Source organism: Octodon degus, unplaced genomic scaffold (genome assembly GCF_000260255.1).
Source record: "Octodon degus isolate 3935 unplaced genomic scaffold, OctDeg1.0 scaffold00081, whole genome shotgun sequence".
NCBI classification, from domain to species: domain Eukaryota; kingdom Metazoa; phylum Chordata; class Mammalia; order Rodentia; family Octodontidae; genus Octodon; species Octodon degus.
The window spans coordinates 7,157,899-7,178,193 of NW_004524657.1; the positions used below are offsets into that span (position 1 = coordinate 7,157,899).

Sequence of the window (20,295 nt, forward strand, 5' to 3'; positions counted from 1 at the left end):
CAAATCCATTCATTTATCACAAAGTGTCAACAGGACAAATAAACCAAGACACTGAGGTTTTAGTTTAGGAACAAAACCCACACACATTAACATCTTTTGTCTTCAAAGATAAACCACTACTGCTCTAGTACCTTCCCACATCTTCTAGGAAACACTTGCACAGGCATATTTACAAGCAAAAGAGCTGGAGAAGTCAGGTACACTGGCCTGTGCCTGTAATCCCAACACCTGGGATTGTTGAAACAAGAAGATTCCAAGTTTGAGCCGAGGCCAAGCAATTAAGTGATTTCACAAGACCCTGTCTGAAAACTAAAAAGGGCCAGGAATGTAGCTCCATGTGAAGGGCCTGGTTTCAATTCTCAGTACCAAAAATAAAAGTCATCTTTTTTGGGTCAGGTACCAGTTATTTTTGTCCTAGCATTCAGCAGGAAGACCATCTATAAAAGATCTCAAATGGTCTGAGAGTAATAGATCTAAAATACCAAGAACAAAAAATAAATAAAATACCACGAACAATTTGTGTACTTTCTCCTTTAAATCATTATTTTCATGCTTATCTAAGTTTTAAAACACTTGAATACGGGACCTTCAAAGATACTGATGCCCCTTGTTAAGATAACTGGCAGAGGGATATTAACTTTTATTTCATACATGAAAGGTAGCTTGTTGGCCTGATGATTATACATGATCAGATTTTAAATCACAAATATCCTGACTCTTGACTAAAACTATTATGAACTTACTGCCTAAATGAGACAGACAGACACACACACACACACACATACACAGTGACAGAGACAGGCTCTTGCTTATGAGTTTTAACTATGCAGCCCATGCTGGCCTCAAACTTACAGCTACCTCAGCCTCCCAAGTATAGGCAAGTACCACCATTCCCAGCAAAACTTCTAACTTCTTTAGACTATAAACTTCCTTATATGAAGTGGCCAAAGGAGTACTAACTTTTGTGTCTAGTATAAGTCCACTTCCTAGTTCTTTTTTGGAAGACCATTATTCATCTAATAGCAGTGTGTTAAAGACTGAAAATATACTAAAATTGTCATTTATGGCAGAGAACTGGGGGTAGAATTGCTATTCATCCCTTTTGCCAGCCACTCCTAAGGTATTTCCTTGTATAACGGCTAAGTGAGCCGTTATTTCCTTATAAATACAAAGAGCAGAGCCAAGCATGGTGGTGTGTATTTGTAACTCTAGCACTTGGGAGGCTAAGGCAGGATTGCTGAAATTTGGGGCCTGCTAGTTATGTGGTGAGTTCAAGGCCCAACTGGCTTACATAGGTGAGAACCATGACTCAATAACAAAAAATATAAAAACCCTTTTGCTGGTCATGATGGTGCATGCCTGTAATTCAGCACTGGGAAGGATGAGGTAGGACTGTTATATTTAAGGCCAGCCTGAATTACACAGTGATATTTTGTTTCAAAATACAAAGCAAACAAACCCATTTACTGGCAAAGACATTTTTGATTTATTGTCCAAGCTGGGCCTGAATTTGTGATTATTTCTGCATTAGCCTCCAGAGTAGATGAGATTATAGGTGCATACTGCTGTGCTCTGCTAGGGTTTAGTTATTACTTTTATACTATACTTCCTGGTGTGGTTAAATTATATGGTCTTCTTGATTATAAATAACCAAGGTTACAATTTGTTGACTGCTATAGGTACAACTGCAATTTAAGTAAAGTTCAGTTTATTTTTAGAGGGCAGGACATTCTGCTTAAATAGTATTTTAAAACCAAAGTTCCTTACTATTATATATTATCAAGGACTGTGGAGGTTATTGGAAGTATGCTTTCTAAAAGACTCCAGGTGATTGAGAACCAGGCCCAAATCTACCAGCAGAACTAGTCTGCAGGAAAACTTGGCGGTAAGACCCATATCTAGTTTGCAACCTTCCACGCTATTGTGCAAGTATGGTGCAGATATGGGCAAGCAATAGTCAGGTGGCTCTGACGAAACGCCACCATTTATACCAATCAACTTGTATGTGTCTATTTTCAAAGTTCGTTTAAGGTCACAAGAGTACAACTGAATATATCCAATACTATCATAAGTGAATAAACTACCTATCTTTCTGGCAAAGAATAGATAGAAAGCTTGAAGGTAATATTTATTTGGTGAATTTACACATGACGTCATTTACAAAAGAAAAGATACAGACAGATGCAGCTTTCAGTGCAGTTTCAATATTTTCACAACAGGCAAAGGTCTGTGAGAATTTGGAATGATTGTAAAGAATGGCACATGCTTCAATTTGGTTTTTTTTCAACCCAACCCCAAGGAGATAAAAGGAAGAAGAGTACATGTCAGTATTAACGCAATTACAGCCATGCAAATAAAAACTTTTAAAAAAGCCAAGTCAGAGATGTAGAACATTTCTGTATTTGAGGATTGTTGTAATTCAGAAACAAAATACAGAGCCCTCTGACTTCCCATTGCCCCAGTCAGCTGAAATCATGTTACTTGTCCTACTAAAATCAGCCAGAGGCCTCCTCAATCTTTTCAAAGCCTGATTTTAGAAGGGGAATTATCTCTAGTAATTTCTAAAATGATAGCACTTGTAAACAAAATCTTTTTGATTTTTAACACGATAAAGCACCCTTTTAAAGAGGGTGAAATGCGCCTTTCAACAGTATAAACTACAATTAGACTTAATTTCAACAGACGGCTTGCTTTTATTATATTCAGATTTAAAATAAATCTTTCTGTCCCAGATATCTCAAAATAAGAGATCCCTTATGAAAACAGCCATTTGCTCACTAGAAAAATCTAGCATATGAGAAAAGGATGGTCTATAAACATAATAACTAGAAATATATCTCAAAGTGGTTTCCTAAATAAGCAATACTAGGACTTCATGAAACAAAAATCTGGGGTCACTATCCTGTAGTGAAGGCCTGGACACCAGCCATTAGTCCTTAGAGCTCAAGGTTCAATACAAAAAAGCCCTTTATGTCTATGTGGCATCTTTAAAAACACTGGCTCAAAATTCTTTTAAGCACAGGTGGCCAAAAACGCTAAACTTGTCATTTTCAAAAAAATTCTCTGCTTTAGGTATGAGACTTACAATCATTTTGAACCTTTAGCCATTTTTTGCTTCACTAGAAAATTTAAGATAGGTCAACACTACCACATAACATTTATTCCAACTTTGTTTGGGTTATACACATTTAACAATTCATACTTTCTTAAGAGAACATTAAGTAGTACTTATTTCACAAAATAGTTATGCATAATTATAAACATACTCTGCTTTCATCTTACCTCTTTTTCTGGTCCACTCCTCATCAATAGTCTTCCAGTATCTATCAATCAGAATACTTTGTTCCAGAATAGTTTACTATATGGAAACCAACTGCTATGGCTTTTCAGTTTCTAAAGTCCCACAGAATCAAGAGGCATTTTCCATGCTGATAATGATTTAAAGGGTCTCTTAATTTTACTTAAGTCCACATTTAAGCATTGCATCCTTAAAAAAACTAAAAAGGATTATCTGAATGTAAGAAATGTTTTACAGCACGTACTGTATTAATTTAAAAACCAACATCATGTAAAATACTCATCTATTATACACACATATAAAGCCAAAACATTCCAAATATAACAATTCCCTACCCCCATTAAATAAAACAAAACCAGAAAACCAAAACCAAATCAATAAGTCAAAAGTTTTTATTTGCATGGCCAATTACCCTTTGAGCTCTGCAACTGTATTTTAATACCCCTTTAACAGGTCTAAGCTTTTGTTGCACAGGGAATGAAAGCTGCAGACTGCAAACTTCCTTCAACAGCCACGCCCACAACACTTAAACAGGAAATGGATGTAATGACTGACAACACCACACAGGAATACTCAATTCCACCATTCAGCACTTTCATGACTGTTTATGGTTCAGCTGAAGAGGGAGTAAACTTCTTTTAAAAAGAGGGTCGGTCAGTCTCCTTTCCTCTTGTTTTATAATGTTGGTGGTTTTAACCCGTATTTCTTCGCAACCTCTGTCTGGGCGTGGGCAGCATCGCAGAGGGAATACAGGTGGGCCATCTCCATTTCTGATTTGGCCAGGTTAATGGCTTTGTTGAACATGTCAATGGCTTTCTCCATATTTCCTCTGAAAGAACAAAATTTCAAAAATCCTCAGATTAAGCAATTCACAAGTATCCAATAAAGCTTGAAAATAGTGCAACAAAGTCCAATCACTGTGGTTTTTTTTTTTTTTTTTTGAGGTTAAGAGCAGAATATATTTATTGAGGAAAAGAAAGCTCCTGTCCAAGAGAGGGACAGAGGGGGACCCGAGTGGATTGCCCTGACCATTAAGTTTCAACTATGATTCTAATAAAATGCCTCTGTTTTACTACATCACAGTGCTTAGTACACTGAAAGCACTCAATGAATGTTAACTATTCTTACAAATTCTGAGTTTATACCCTGACTTTTGATTATGCAGTGACACTAGGGAAATTAAAATGGGTTATTTGAAGTCCTAATTCTCTCTGGTTTCTTTTTTCTTTCTTTTTCTTGAGGAACTGGGGATGGAACTCGGGCCCTTGTGCTTGCCAGGGAAGCGCTTATTCTACTGAGCTATCTCCCCGGCCCCTCTCTGGTCTCTAAGGTCTGCATATTTCAGCAGAAACAGGAATTTCAGAGAACACTAATGGCTTCCAGGTGCCCAGCCCTCTGAATTTTGTGTGAGCCTACAGTTCTCTCCACCTAATCTCTCACCATCACATGGTCATCCTTATGGACTTCAATTGCAATCACAAGGTCAATTTCAGTTGCCTGATGTATCTATCATTCCTCCTGCACATAATAGATTATTCACTGACTTTCAGCCTGATTCTGGTCAAACCTTTTTTTTTTCTTCTTCTTCTTCAGTTCTTGGGAACTGAACCCAGGGCCTTGTGCATGAAGGGCAAGTGTCTACCACATCCCTGGCTGAAATCCTTCATTTTCGGTGGTACAGTTCAAATATGTATCATCCTGAAAAATATTTTCCCCTTTTCTTAAGGATCTTAACAGTTCTACTGTCATTCTATGAATAGCCACATGTATATGTGTTTATTTACACCAATCTCACTAGCTTCTTGATGTATACCTTTCACTTCCCAGAACCTACTGTGATGACTGGTGTTTACTGTCTATTTTTGGATAAACAGATGAACATGCTTGGTTTCTTAAGGCAAACATTACCTTGTATCCAAGTATAGCTAGGCTTTATACAGCTACTGAGAATAACTTGACTTAGGTAATTAGTTTTAGCTATTATATATGCATAGTTATATGTAATCCTACAATAAATATTTTAATACCCTACTACACACATATCAGGCTCTAGGAAGTAAGAGGTTCCTCTAGATAACTATATTTGACCTCCTGCTATAATATATGGCAGTATCACAGACATACTCAAGCAAATGAAAACAAACTTTGTCATGAGTTCAAGTTTGGATATTAAGTAAATAACTAATTTATTCCTTCATATTTAACTGTAAGGTAAGATGTACAACAGACTTTTTAATTAAGTTTTTGTGGTACCAGAGATCGAACCCGGGACCTTGCTGGTGCCAGGCAGGCATTTATGCTGCCAAGCTATATTCCAACAGACTTTTTTTTTTTTTTAATTTTTTTACATTTATTTATTTTTATGTGTGTGGGGGGGCAGCTCAGCCCACCAGGGGGCGGGGCTGGCTAGTATGTGGTGCTGGGGGATTGAACCACGGTCTCTGTGCTTTGTTTAGCTTAGCTTGTTCTAAGTAGGTGCTTTAGACCACTGAGCCATCTCACCAGCCCCAACAGACTTCTTAAAGTACAATTAATACATAAAATTCTATCATACCTCTAAGATACTTAATCTTAACCCAGAGCCTACGAATTCCTCAAATGAAATGGAAATTGTTTTTATGTGTACACTATTCTAGGTAATAACAACTTGGCTCAAGAAAGATTTGGAAATATTGCCCTTATACTATTAGAATATTTTTACATATCTGCATAAAGCAATTAAAAATAATTTGGGATTTATATGTAACTGTCAGTAGAGTTCGAGATGATCACAAAGTTGAGTGTAGTGGCACATGCCTGTAATCCCAGCACTTGGGAGGCTGAGGCAGGAGAATCACTCTAAATTTGAAGCCATCTGGGCTACATATGCGATTTGAAGGCCAGTCTGGATTATTACATAGTAATAATCTCAAAAAACCCTACAAAATACCCATCTCCCAAAGAACTACACAATCTTTCCTTCCATCACTCCATCTATCCAATACTCCATCCATCCATCACTCCATCCATCCATCTATCCATTCACGCATCCATCCATCCAACCATCACTCCATCCACTCACCCACCCATCTATCTTTCCTACTTACTCTACAGGAGAGATGGATTCAGAAGACAGAAGATAGAAAATAAAGATAATTCATGTTGGCTCCTGACAAAGAGATTATGGCAAGATCACAGACTCTGGTATCAGTGAAGTATGAAATCAGATCATGTCTTGACTATTGGCTTACTATGTAATTTTGTTAATCTAGTCAATCTGGGCACCAGTTTCTGCATTCTTCTATTGAACTGGGGATCACATGATCCCCATCATTATAAAATGAGGATATAGATCACTGAATCTCTAGAAGGCACCTACATTTCAGTATTTGGCCAAACGCAATTCTCTTTTATTTTTGAGACAGGGTCTCCCCATGTAGTTCAGCCTGACTTTGAACTTGTAGTGATTCTCTTGCCTCAGCCTCCCAACTGCTGGAATTACAAGCATATGCCTTCACGCCATGATGAAAAGTTAGGAGGCTGAGAGATGTTGCAACTTGCCCAGTCACTTGATTGGTTGCTCCTTTACAGCAGATACCTTAGCTATCCTGGCTGTCAACTATTACTGTTCTCCCTGAAAAGCACATTACAGATGATTTTTTTCCCTTGCAATCTGAATAATTTACGTGAAAAAAAGAACATACAAATATTTAAGAAATACCACGTTTCTCTTCCTATGTATAAGTTTTACTTAAATAACTTTTATAAGTCTTTTATTTTATTTATTTTTTTTGCGGAACCGGGGATTGTATTCAGGCCTTTGCACTTGCCAGGGAAGTGCTTATTCCACTGAGTCATCTCCCCGGCCCCTTTTAATTTTTTAAAAAATCTTTTTATTTATTTGGTACAAGGTCTTGCTAAGATGCTTGGACATGTAGTGATCCTCCTGTCTCAGTCTCCCCTGCACTGGGATTACAGGCATGTGCCATTGGGATTAAGGCCGGGTCCATGCACTTGCCAGGTAGGTATTTAAGACAGCCAAGCTATCTCCCCAGCCCCATAAGTCTTTCAATTTTGAAAGAATAACACAATAAGGCAAATCAGTTACACAGTTTTGAGGGAAGTATGCATCTAAAGGCATAATAAACTTTAAAAATTTAATAGGCATTGACAATCACATGTAGTAAGAACAAAAGACACAGATGGAGCTGCCATAAATGTCCTAGGGACAGACTGGAGAAGTTACCTTTGCACTTCAATAGTTCCCATGGTTTCATATGCAAAATCACACTTATTATCGATTTCAATAGCTTTGCTGATAAGCTCCAAACCTCTATCCAAATCTTGCTTCCACTGAAGCTGAAGTAAACTGCAAATACAAAGAGGTAAAGTAGATGTGACCATGGCCCAGTATCAATAGTAATAAGAATATATGATTTTATTTTGTACCCTCAGTAAACTTGTAACTCTCTCCTTATTATGAAAAAGCATGGGGATGCTTTGAGCTGGGGATGGAACCTGGAGTACCATGCAGGCTTGATCACCACAGAAACAAAGAAAGAAAAAAAATGGTGTAGCTGGTCTAGGTCAGCGATGGCGAACCTTTTAGAGACTGAATTGCCCAAGATGCAGCCCCAAATGCTCTTATTTATCACAAAGTGCCAACACCGCCTCTGCATGTGCTGTTATCTGATGCTCAGCTGCAGTGGCGATGCTGTGGTGACCAGGCTCTGTGTGCCCACTGCACCCACGTGCCTTAGGTCACCACCATTGGCCAGGCTCTGCTACTGACATATCCTGTATCCCTTATTCTTATATTCCACTACACAATGACAAGAAAAACGTTATATGTGGTTTCTATTTTCACAGCATGTTCAGAACCGAAAATCCCTTAATCTACAGTAAAAACAATACATATACTAATTTGTATGTAAGAACAAAATAATACCCATAAGCATTAAGGAATTAGTCAATTAAGTTAGGGATACTTCTCTACCATAATCCCATCTCTTCAAAGGTCAAAAGCAATTCATTTTATTACCATGAAGGAAATTTAGTATTACTGGAACAAAGAGAACCACAAAAATACATACCCTTTATGAACATAAGTTGTAGCGTTATCTGGTTCTAAATCAATACATTTATCATACATTTCATCAGCTTTACCAAATTGTTGTTGATCTGTTAATGCCTGTGAGAAGATACTTTGATTAAGGTAACTGGTAACCTAAACAATTAAAAGCATACTGCTTTTACTTATTAAAATTTACTTCATTTGTTACTAAGTTTAAAATAATTAAACTGGTTTTTAAATAAATTATTTAAATAAATTATTTAAACTGGTCTATGAGGGCACTGTTGCAAATATTAAATCTTTTTTTCTGCCAGCAGTTACATGGAATATGATAATCTAGCAAACTGCAGAATATAGGAAATCCTACCCAGTGATAGAAAAATCTCACTTTAGTATCACATTCTTATAAGTATGCTCATGTCACTCATGTATCTTTTAAAAAAATCATTTATTTACTTATTTGGTACAGGGTCGTGCTACGCAGCTCTGACTTGTAGTGATCATCCTGTCTCAACCTCCACAGCGCTGGGATTACAGGCACGAGTCACCCACCATGCCCTGTGTTGGCAGTCAGCTCAGAGTGGCGCTGGTACCACATGTGGTGCCAGAAATTGAACCCGAATCCTTGTACTTGCCAGTCAGGTGCTCAGACTGCTGAGCTATCTCCCCAGCCCCAATAATTTATTATCTTAAGGAAATTACTTTAAGGGAAATAATTCATTTAGAAGGATAACTTAAGATGTATGGACTAATATCAGAATCATTTCTTGGGGCTGGGGATACAGTTCAGTGGCACAGTGCCTGCCTGGCAAGTGCAAGGTCCTGGGTTTGATTTCCAGTACCAAAATAATTATTCCTTAAAATGACTGTTAAAGTTAAAGAAGCTACACTCTGGCTTCTCTTCAGATCATATAACTCTTTCGCCTTTTTAAAAATTAAAGCAGCTATAGTCAACCACGTTTAAGGCAAATTTCATGGTGAAAATAGAAGGCCTGGGGCCAAGGATGTAGCTCAGTAGTGCAACGCCGACCTGGCAAGCACAAGGCCGAGCTCAACTCTTGATACCCCAAAAAATACATACGTAAGTAAATAAAATAAAACAAATTAAAACAGAAGGTCTGGTTCTATGGATACCAGGATTATGCTCAGGGTATAACTGAGAGTTGCTAGAATCTAAGCCCAAGTTTGAGGATTAATAAAAAAAAGTCATATACAGATATACAGTAACTACATAAACATGGAAGCTATAGAATAGTACTTAAACATGTACAGACATATATAAAGTTGTAACTGTAGAAAAGCAGAATTAGAAATTTTAGTGCAAACAGCTGTGAGAATGCAAGTGCTGAGGAGGTAAGCACAAAAGTCAAACACATTTCAAAGGCTGAAAGGTGACAGGAGAACATGCAGACTTATGTAACATTCTGCAGCAAGTTTCATGGCCATTCAGAGGTCCCTGCTGTCTTACATCCTCATAGAAATCTGCACCAGAAAAATCTTTCTGAATCCCAGGACAATGAACAGATGCGACACAAATTAATCTCAGTCTTCTTCAGTAAACCCTCAGCATCCTCCTAAATATTTTTTGTAACTTGCTTAAACTAGCATAAAGCAAACTAAAAAAACAAAATAAGAATGGTTTAGGCGGAGTCTATGGGGAAATTGTTTTTATTTTGTGTGATGTTTATGGGGAAAAAGCCCCAACATTTCTTCTGTAATAAAAATAAGTCAGAAAATATTGAGATGGCTATGGCTTAGATACCACAATTTCTAAATTAAAAATAAAGAGAACTATTATTCAGAGAACATTTATTAAGCTGGTGGTGCACACCTGTAATCCCAGTACTCAGAAGTCTGAGGCAGGAGGATTGTGGTGAATTCAAGACCAGCCTGGGATACAAAATGAGCTCAAGGCCAGCCTGAACTGCATAGTGAGACCCTGTCTCAAAAAGACAAAACAAAACAAAACAAAAAAAGAGAGCATTTATTTGAAGAAATAAAGTATTAACTATGGTTAAGAAGTTAACCATTTTCGAGGTTGGGGAGAGAGCTCAGCAGCCTAAGCACCTGCCTGGCAAGTATACGGACCTGGGTCCAATCCCTGGTACTGCATGCTGTGCCGGCCCCAGGCTGAGCTGGCCACTGAAACCCGGTGTGGTGTTGCATGCCTATAATCACAGCTCTGGGAAGGCTATTACTACGAGTCCAACCTGTGTAGCAAGATCTTGTACCAAATAAACATTTTTTTAAAAAGTTAACCATTTTCAATGCAACAAATGATTTTAAATTCAGAAGTATGTTTTCATGAATTTCAGGCCACAATAAAAGTTTAAATTATTTAAATTCTACTTTCTATAATTTCAATCCTAAGTGAGGAAAACTCCAAGAACTTCAGAGAAAACAAGAAAATTTAAATAGTTATATATTAAAAGGATGGCAATCAAAAGGAAAGAAACCTTTTCATGGATATATTCTCTACCAACTATGCACAGCATATATTTTTCTAAGGTGATTACATTTGTCACAAATCCAATCCAAATGTAAAGAGAAGAAAAATGCTTGCTTCCCTTCATTGTGAGTTTAAGGCTATGGTTTCCTAGTCATCAACACAGGAGGTTCTCCTAATGTGATCTGTGATCAAGGACTATCCTAGGGGCCAAGAGAAGCAGGGCAAGAAGAAAGCCATTTGCTTCCACCCCAGTTGGAACCAGGATAGCACTACTTTCTGATTTCCACACTGAGCTTCAGCATACAACACAGTTCTTCAAACAACTTGCAAAGTCAGCTACCTGGGCATATAGTGCATAGCCTTCCGCGCATCTTGGAAATTTCTTTATGACTTCTTCAAAACCTTTCATTGCTGCTTGAATTTGTGAAGAATTGTTTCCTGTATATGCCTGGCGATACTATTTAAAAAATTAAAAAGGGTTGTCAAATCAAGAAATTAAAAAACTTCTAGAGTATTAACATTATAAAAGACATACAAAATTACATAAATCTTATATGGTGCATTCAAAAGAATTCCAAGAAAACAGGACCACATAACCAGTTTGTAATTTCAAAGTACATAATATTCTACGTGTGTCCAGCCTACAAGGTACATGCAGCCTGGACGGCGAACAATGTGGATCCAAAAGATCGTAACTTTTAACATTATGTGAGGTTTTTAGTAGTACTTTTCATGATTTGACTGTGCTGCTTTCAAGGGTGGAATGAACAGGCAATCACTGAATGCAGCGCAGGTGCCTCTGAGACTTGTCTCCTGCAGCTACCGCATAGTTAGCTGAACTGAAACCTAAGGGCAGCAGATGTTGGAAGGGCTTCTGCAACTGGGCTGGTGAAATGCAGCAACTCACTGTTCATGGACTTTCAACCTACCTACAAGTGAGTGCACCTGTGAAGACAGGTGTTTACTGTCATTAAGCAGACATGCAAATGTTATATTTATGCATCTTGGGCTTGGGCTACTTCATAAAATAGCCAGTTAAAATACGAGGAAGGAAAGCAGAAATGATCAAAGCAGCTCGGATGCATTATGTATGTGTAGTAACTCCCTGCGATGCGGGGATCATCATGTACTGCAAATGTGCACTAAAAAGAAACACCACACACACACATGCAAGTTAAAGCAGTTTTTAGCAGCTGTGGTGCAGAAAGTACAGCTTTTTGCTTGTGGTATTACTACATATAGCACTAATATTAAAATGTTTTTATAATTATGAAGTTTTGTTACACATAGCAAGTATCTTACGTATTTATTTTTTTGATACAGGGTCTAACAGTTCAGACTCACAATGATCCTCCTGCCTCAGCCTCCCTTATGCTGGGATTAAAGGCATGCACCATCACACACAGCATGCAGTACCAGGGATCAAACTCTGGACCTTGTACTTGCTAGGTAGGTGCTTAGAATGCCAAGCTATCTCCCCAGCCCCTATCTTATATGTGGCCCAAGACAATTCCTCTTCACTGAATGTGGCTCATCAGGCAAGCCAAAATATTAGAAACCAATGCTGTGTGACTTTCTGAAAAGTTAACTTTGCATATAAGGAAGGGAATTTCTACAATAAAAACTTTAATCATTTTTTTCAAGTATGTTAGAATTTAAAAGGTTTTTTTTTTGTGGGGGGTAGTACTGGGAATCAAACCAAGAAATGCTCAATAACTAAACCATATCACCAGCCCTTTTTAATTTTTAATTTTCAGGCAGGGTTTTGTCAAGTTGGCTTTGAACTTGTGATCCTGCCTTAGCTTCCTCAGTAGAAAAGGAAAATGGGAACTTTTTTAGGAATCTATGTAAATAGGGAAACTGAAGTACTTAGTTTTACTTGAAATGAACTTACTTTATTTTTTTTGCTTTGTGTTTTTGAGTAACAATTCTATAAAGAAGAGATGAAAGAACTGCCATTAATTAACATACATCCTAACGTGTTTTCCTCCCTGTGGTCATGTTTTTGGGGAAAAACATGACGTAGACCATAGCATTCATCTTTGTTGACACTGGGAAATAAAATGTTTAGAAATCGCAAAATAAAGAAATACCCACCAATGCAAAACATTTCTGAGCTTGTGCAAGAGCAGACTCGGGCCTTAATCTAATACATTCATCAAAATCTGTCACTGCTTCTTCAACTTGGTCAAGCAGTATTTTCAGCTAAGAAAAAATAAAAATCAAATTAATAAATGTAATTCTTTTAATTTTTTAAACCTTACTGAGATAGCTTTAATGAATAAATATAGTTGTTTTGTAATTCTCAATATTCTTGGACAGTAACAATACATTGTATATAATAAATGTAATTCAAAATAAATTCATCAGGTATGCACAGTTTCTTCTGTTACAGCAAATGATCAGTATAATCAGTAGTAATTATTCAATATAGAAAAAATGAACTAGAAAATCTTATAATTTTAAAGAAAACATTCTGGAATGTGAAACGTGTTCATTTCTTTAAGAAGAGCAATGTAAACCATGTAAAATGTTTTTCTGTAATTTTTATTATTATTTTTAGATGTGGTTACTACTGTACTTATTTTTCTACAGCTAATCTTCCTATAGCTTCAACAAATTTGCTTTAAAGTGAAGCACGAGGTTAGAGCTGGATCACTTGGCCCTTTCTCTTCTTGCCTCCTCCCAGTTCAAAGTGCTCGCATCTCTTCATGGCCAGCGTTCTCTTCGATCTGCAGCTGGGCTCCACACACTGAAGCCTCAGCACAATCTTCTTTGTCGTTTAGCTTTCTTTCGGAAGATGGGTTTCATGTGCCCACCATAGCCACTCTGTTTCCGATTGTAGCGCCTCTTTCCTTGGGCATACAGGGAAACCTTGTCCTTCTTGTATTGGGTCACTTTGTGAGGCTGATGCTTGCCACACTTCTCACAGAATGTCCTTTAGGTACACTGACCACCTTGGTGGTAGAGCTGTCTATGCGATGAAAATGAGAAGCCCAGCAACCTAACTTGTCGCCTCATGCCACTCGTGTCTCACAGGAAAGGCATTGCTATTATTATTATTGTTCTGGCAGAACCAGGGATCGAACCTAGGCCCTTGCGCTTACCAGGGAAGCGCTCACTCCACTGAGCCATCTCTCCAGCCCCTACTTTTTCATTATTAAGGAAATTAAGCATTACTGTACTACTTAATTTCACAGTAGGTCTGACAAAAACAACTAGAACTTTCAAATTAATCTGTTTGTAGACAGAGTCTAGTTATGTAGTTCAGGCTGCATCAAATTAACTTTAGACACTACCAATAAAGATGAAATGTCAAGATTTTGAGAGGTGGGCTGGGGAGATGGCTCAGCAGAATAAGCGCTTGCCTGGCAAGTGTGAGGCCTTGAGTTCAATCCCCGGTTCCGAAAAAAAAAATTAAAAAAAAAAGATTTTGAGAGGTTATCTCAGCATTTACCCCCTTTAGAAACACTAGTAGGTAAAATTCTCTATTAGAAAGAATTTCAGCTTCACTGATATACAGATAGCTCCTATTTTTTCCTATGTTGCAATCTAAAAACCATGTTAAGCAAATTACAGTTACATTTTTTCCATGTGATGCTATTACTGGGAAATTTTCATTACATATTTTTCTTACAAAAAGCCAAATATGCCCATTATGAAACTCATTTAGCAGTCCCCCTCCCCAACCCCCTTTTGGTACTAATTGGAATCAGGCTAGGATTTCTTCACAGGAAGAAGTCCAGCCTGGTAGTATGGCACACGCCTCTAATACTAGCACTCAAGAGGCTGACTTAGGAGGACTGTCACCAGTTTGAGGCCAAGATACACTACATAGCAAGACTTTGTCTCAAGAACAATCACCACCACCAAACAACCCAAATATACGAAGAAAAGAATCCACTGATTCTGGCATAAACCTAAAATGCTAGCAAGCAGCAGTTTTTTGCTTTCCTTTTCCACAAATACCAAAATTATGAAAACAAATGTTTAAGACAGAACTAAAAGGCTAATCCACACTATAAACAATATCTAAAATGATGTAAGAAAACTTGAAATTATCAAAAATGGGTATCATGGGCTGGGGAGATGGCTCAGTAGAATGAGTGCTTGCCTGGCAGGCGCAAGGGCCTGAGTTCAATCCCGGTTCCACAAAAAAAAAAAAAAAAAAAAGGGTATCAGATAGCCCAATCTGTACATCAGAACTCTAGATATAAAGCTGGCTTACCTGTCCTCGGTGGTGATAAACATCTGCATTCTGAGGGTCAATGTCAGCAGCCATGTTAAAATCCTGGGTAGACAGCAGAGGTTGCTGCTGCTGCATGTACATGCTGCCTCTTTTGATGAGGGCATTTGCTCGAAGCTACATCCCCAAAGGAGAAAGGATCCAGCATTACTGTTTTTGAACAAACTAGTATCATTACATGCTGTGAACCTCATCTTTTAGATTGCTGAGCCATCACCAGCCTAAAGCTCATCTTTCAAATCACCTGTTTCTCACTGGTTCACTGTGCACTGATCATCACTAACTCTAGAACACTTTTCCTATCCCTCTGAACCCATACACATTAGTAGCTACTTCCCATTCCCTCAACCATGGAAACCACCAATCTGCTTTTCTTTTCTACTGATTTGTACAACTTGGGATTACATACAGAACACAGCCTTTTTACCTGGATTCTTTCATTATATATTTTCCAAAGTTCACCTGCATTGTGGCATGTATTAATACCACATTTTTTATGTCTAAATGATATTCCATTTTATAAATACACTTATTGGCTGATGGACATTTGGGTTTCTACATTTTGGCTATCATGAATAATGCTGCTATGGACATTAATGTACAAGTATTTGTGTTAACATATGTATCAGCACTGTTGGGTACATACCTAAGAATGGAATTGTTGGATTACAAGGTAAATGTTATGTTTAACTTTTTGAGGAACTGTTGGTATTACTTCCAAAGAAGTTTTAACATTTTACATTTCTACCAGTAATACGGGGGAGGTGGTTCCCTTTTTCCATGTCCTTGCCAATACTTGTTATTGTTGATCTTTTTAAAGTTGTATCTCACTGTGAGTTCCTTTACAATTTCCTAATGGCTAATGATGTTAAACATTAATTTCATATCATTATTAATCATTTGTATATATTCTTCGGAATGTCTATTCAGATCCTATGCCAATTTTAAAATTAAGTGGTCTTTTTACTGTTGAATTCTAATTGCAGTTTGCTTTGTATTCCAAGCTTTTTCTCTAATTGATGAATGAATATTTGGTCCCATTCTGTGGAAGGTGTTTTTCCTCAATGGTGTCCTTGAGAGCATAAACATTTTATAATAAAAGTTATTTATTTATTTGGTACAGAGTCTTGCTACACAGCTCAGACTCATAGTGATCCTCCTGTCTCAGCCTCCCCAGGACTGGGATTACAGGCACGTGCCTCTTCGCCCAGTTTCAGTGGCCGGCACGGTGTGCCCAGGGTCCTGGGGCTGGCATGGCATGCAGTACTGGGTAGGGAACCCAAGTCCTTGTGCTTGCCAGGCAGGCACTTAGACCCTGAGCTATCTTCCCAGCCTGAGAGTCCAACTTACATTCTTTTGGAGAGGGCACTTATGCTTTTGGTGCTTATCTCAGAAACTCCTGCCTAATACAGGGCAATAAATATTTACTCCTATGTTCTATTCTATGGGTTTTATACATTTTGATCTCCAATCCATTTTGAGTTAACTTTTATACTTGTCATAGACATCATTAACTTCTAGCGGGGTGTGGTAGCACATGTCTATAACTCTAGTACTTTGGGAAATAGGACTACAAGTCTGAGCCAATCCCAGGCAACTTAAAACCTTGTCTCACAAAGTAAAACATTTTAAAAATGGGGCTTGGGATGTAGCAAAAAGCAAAGGTCCTGGGTTCCATCTGGGGATGGGAGTGGGCACAGTCCTGATCAAAAAACTTTTCAAATTTTGTTCAAAGCAGTATCACCATACTCTACCAAAAATGATACACATTACTTTAGGAAAAGAAAAACAGTATGATGGTTTTTCAACCAATAGTGTTACTCTCATATGGGGACCCTAGAGGACGCCATCTATCACAGCCAAAACCCAGGCCACTGTTGGCCTCTAGAGAAGAAACAGAAAATGCATGTGTTGCAATCTCCATGGCCAAGACTACCCAAGCAGCAGCTGCTGTGCTAACAAGATTCCTGGAAGCTTGTGGCCACCACTCTCAGCACCTCCTGCAACTGTAGAGGCTAAAGGGAACTTGTGTGAACCTCATGATGTCTCAATAAATCTAGTGCGAAAACAATTACAAAAATTTTTATTTTCTCCAAAACAAAATTAAGAAACAAAACAAAGTTTTTATTTTCTTGAAATGTGTATACATTTTTTTGGCAGACTTGGTGTGTATATATATCAAAACTAATTATACCTGTCAATATAAATATATCTATATATAAATAAATCATGTAATTCAACAGATCACTTCAAATCTTATTTATGAAAATCATTACACACACATTAAAAACACTCGTAAATGAAAATACAATTGTAAAAACTTTTGTGTATTTATAAATGTATTTTTAGAGCATATTTTTTTCTTCATGTAATAAAAATCTTTCCAAATATATTGCTAATGTGTTTGTTCTTTGTAAACATATTTTAAAGCCTGGAACTACTTTTTGCATGTTACACACTGCATTAGTACCCTTAGTACAATCCAAGGAGTCCAATTCACTAGACAGTGGCTACAAGTGACGCTGAATCTTCTAGCTGCTGCAGAAAAATACATTAACTGCTTGGCTGCAGGTAAGTATTAACATCTACATTTCAGATTCATGGCACCAATGTACTCATCATTAGATTTCTTCCAAAACAAAAACAGCCTTTTTGGAGAATGGCAAATAAAATGCTAAAATATCTGACAAAGGACCTAAAAATCATTCCTACTTATTAACTTTTTCACATGCACAAACATTTCAAAATGTACCTTCACATTAGCTTCTTTCAAACTGATGACCTTATCTAAATCAGGCTTGGCAGCATTGGCATTGCCAATGAGTAAGTAGAAGGTGGCTCGCAGTAACAATGCTTCTGCCATGTATTTTCCTTGAGCTTCTATTTCTTTTGAGCATTCACTTATGATTTTATCATAGTTTTCTTCTTCCATGTACTGTTTGGCTTTTAAATATCCTGAACTGAAAGTGAAAACAATAGGAAATTATTTACTAAGAAAAAAATCAAATGCTAACACTTGTTACATTTAGCATGCCCAAGTTAAACACTTGTCCACTTCCCTTTAACAAGTTAATCAGCCAGTATGGAACTAGTTAGGAAAAAGAGGTTAAAAAACACTTAGGATTTCTAAAGAAGAATGGGATTTTCTTGAACCCACAGAGGAAGAGTTTTAAAAGAAAACAGAATCCACGGGAGAAATTGGTTAGTACCTTTAATGCCTTGGCTTAGACAAATATGTGAGATCAGCTAGTGAAGGAGACACACTAATTTGCAACATGGGTAAGAATCGTGTCTTATTTCCTTTCCTATCTGTAGCACATTGATAACGCTTAGTAAATGTTAAGCGCTAACAGAGGAACAAAGGAATAAAAAACAAGTAAGTTCAGTGCAATGTAAGCCAAAGCAAGAGGTGTGATCAGAACGGTGCTTTAAATAAAGACTGTTTTGTACAGAATTGACTAAGTAGAGTATGACTGAAGATAGGGAAATACATATGAGCTCTCCACACATTTTTTTTCACCTCAACGGACTAGAATTCGTAAGTACACTTATCAAAAAACTAAATTTAAAACAAAACTCTTGCATTAAATAGATCTTTAAAAAACATACCTATTTTTAAAAATGCATTCAATACATTATTTAATCTTTTAAGATAATGAGTGTTACTAGAGATGCTCAAAAGGATTTTTAACTAAAAAACGAACAAAACAAAAAACCCCACCACAGAAGAATTTGTACTAGATGACCTTTGAGCCATCTAATGTAGACAGTTCCATGGTATGAAAATGGCACATTTCAGTAGAAACTGTACTCTGAAGTGTGAACTTGCCCTGGCTTGCGCGCAGGGGCAGCAGGAGGTGACCAACAACAGTCCACAGTGTACTCTACATTGCTAAATTTAGATGCTCGAGTAGTAAACATTCTGATGCCTGCATCAGAATTAATGTATTTTTAACCTACATATTTGCAATGATGAATCAGGATGTAATTCAAGGAGCATCTGTGTAAGACACTAATTAAAATACAATTTAGTTGTTATATTCTGTGTAGAGAAACTGGCAAGGGGCTTAGAAGAAAAGCCGTATCAATCAAAATCTTACAACTCTGCACTAAGTATTCCTGTAATTACATTATAATATTCCTTGTTTTGTTCCTCAAGTCACCAGGCTAAGAAAATAGAAAGTATCAAATCACATTGGAAGTAAAAAGTTCCTACCTACTGAGAACACTAATGACTGGCATTAAAAGCATTTCCACATCTCAAACCCAAGGCCAAAGAGTGGCATTTTGGTAGGGAAGCAGTACCTTAAAGAAATTTAAACCTTAACTTCTCTGAAGTACCTCGTAATTGTTAAAATCTTCCCTGCACTAAAATACTTGAATGTGAAGCTACACAGGTAATTTTCTAGTTATTGCCTTCATTCAAATAGTCAAGCAACTGACACAACAGGCATTCTCTTGAGAATAATCACAATGCAGGACTGCAAAAGCAGGTTGAAATTTTGAATACTAGAAGCCTAACAGACACATGCTAGAAAGAGAAGTACTTTTATTACATAATTATAACAATTACAGTATTATTATTAATTTATTTAGACATGCTCTCACTATGTAGTGCAGGCTGGCCTTAAACTTGCTTATGTAGCCCATGCTGGCTTTGAACTCATGGCTATCATTCTGCCTCAGCCTCCTGGGTGTGGGGATTATAGGTGTGCAATACCACACCAGGCAACAATTAAGAGTATTATCTTTTATTTTCTTTTACTTATTTCTATCTGGAGATAAGGTTTTTTTCTGGGACTTTGAATCCACTGTGGCTCTAGGGGAGGTTCATGGCAGCAGCAAAAAACAGAAACAGGGCCAGCCAAATAGCTCAGCAGATTAAAGCACCTGCAAGCAGGCTCAGGGGGGTGCTGGGGAGATAGCTCAGTGGAATAAGCACTTCTCTGGCAAGTACAAGGTCCTGAGTTCAATCCCCGGTTCTGGCTCAGGGGCTGGGGGTTCGATCCCCCGGCCTGCCAAGCTGGCCCCAACCCCAGGGAACACTGAGATGGCCATTGAGACTGGGTGTGGTGGTACACACCTGTAATCCCAGCTCTTGGGAGGCTATAAACAGGTGGATCACTACAAGTCCAATCTAGTAGTGAGACCCTGAGCACCCTGTAGACCCTTCCCTAAAAATACTTAAAAACAAAGCAAAACAAAACAAAAAAAAACAAAAACCCAAAACCAAACAAAACCAACAAACA

General features: G+C 37.6%; 1 protein-coding gene across 2 annotated transcripts in view; it reads right to left on the reverse strand.

The window, feature by feature from the left end:
• Positions 1-2,115: 2,115 nt before the first annotated feature.
• The window catches only part of Tomm70 (translocase of outer mitochondrial membrane 70), a 42,849-nt gene continuing 24,669 nt past the window's right edge, over positions 2,116-20,295 (reverse strand). Inside the window, exons 6-12 of one of the 2 annotated variants that reach the window (XM_004636585.3) lie at positions 17,799-18,006; positions 15,029-15,163; positions 12,898-13,005; positions 11,141-11,257; positions 8,371-8,468; positions 7,524-7,646; positions 2,116-4,127 (exon numbers count right to left, since the gene is read on the reverse strand). In XM_004636585.3, coding sequence (XP_004636642.1) covers positions 3,974-4,127; positions 7,524-7,646; positions 8,371-8,468; positions 11,141-11,257; positions 12,898-13,005; positions 15,029-15,163; positions 17,799-18,006 — 943 coding nt within the window. In that variant the 3' untranslated portion in view covers positions 2,116-3,973. The remainder of the gene's footprint in view (positions 4,128-7,523; positions 7,647-8,370; positions 8,469-11,140; positions 11,258-12,897; positions 13,006-15,028; positions 15,164-17,798; positions 18,007-20,295) is intronic. The other variant, XM_023721286.1, reaches the window with a different exon arrangement.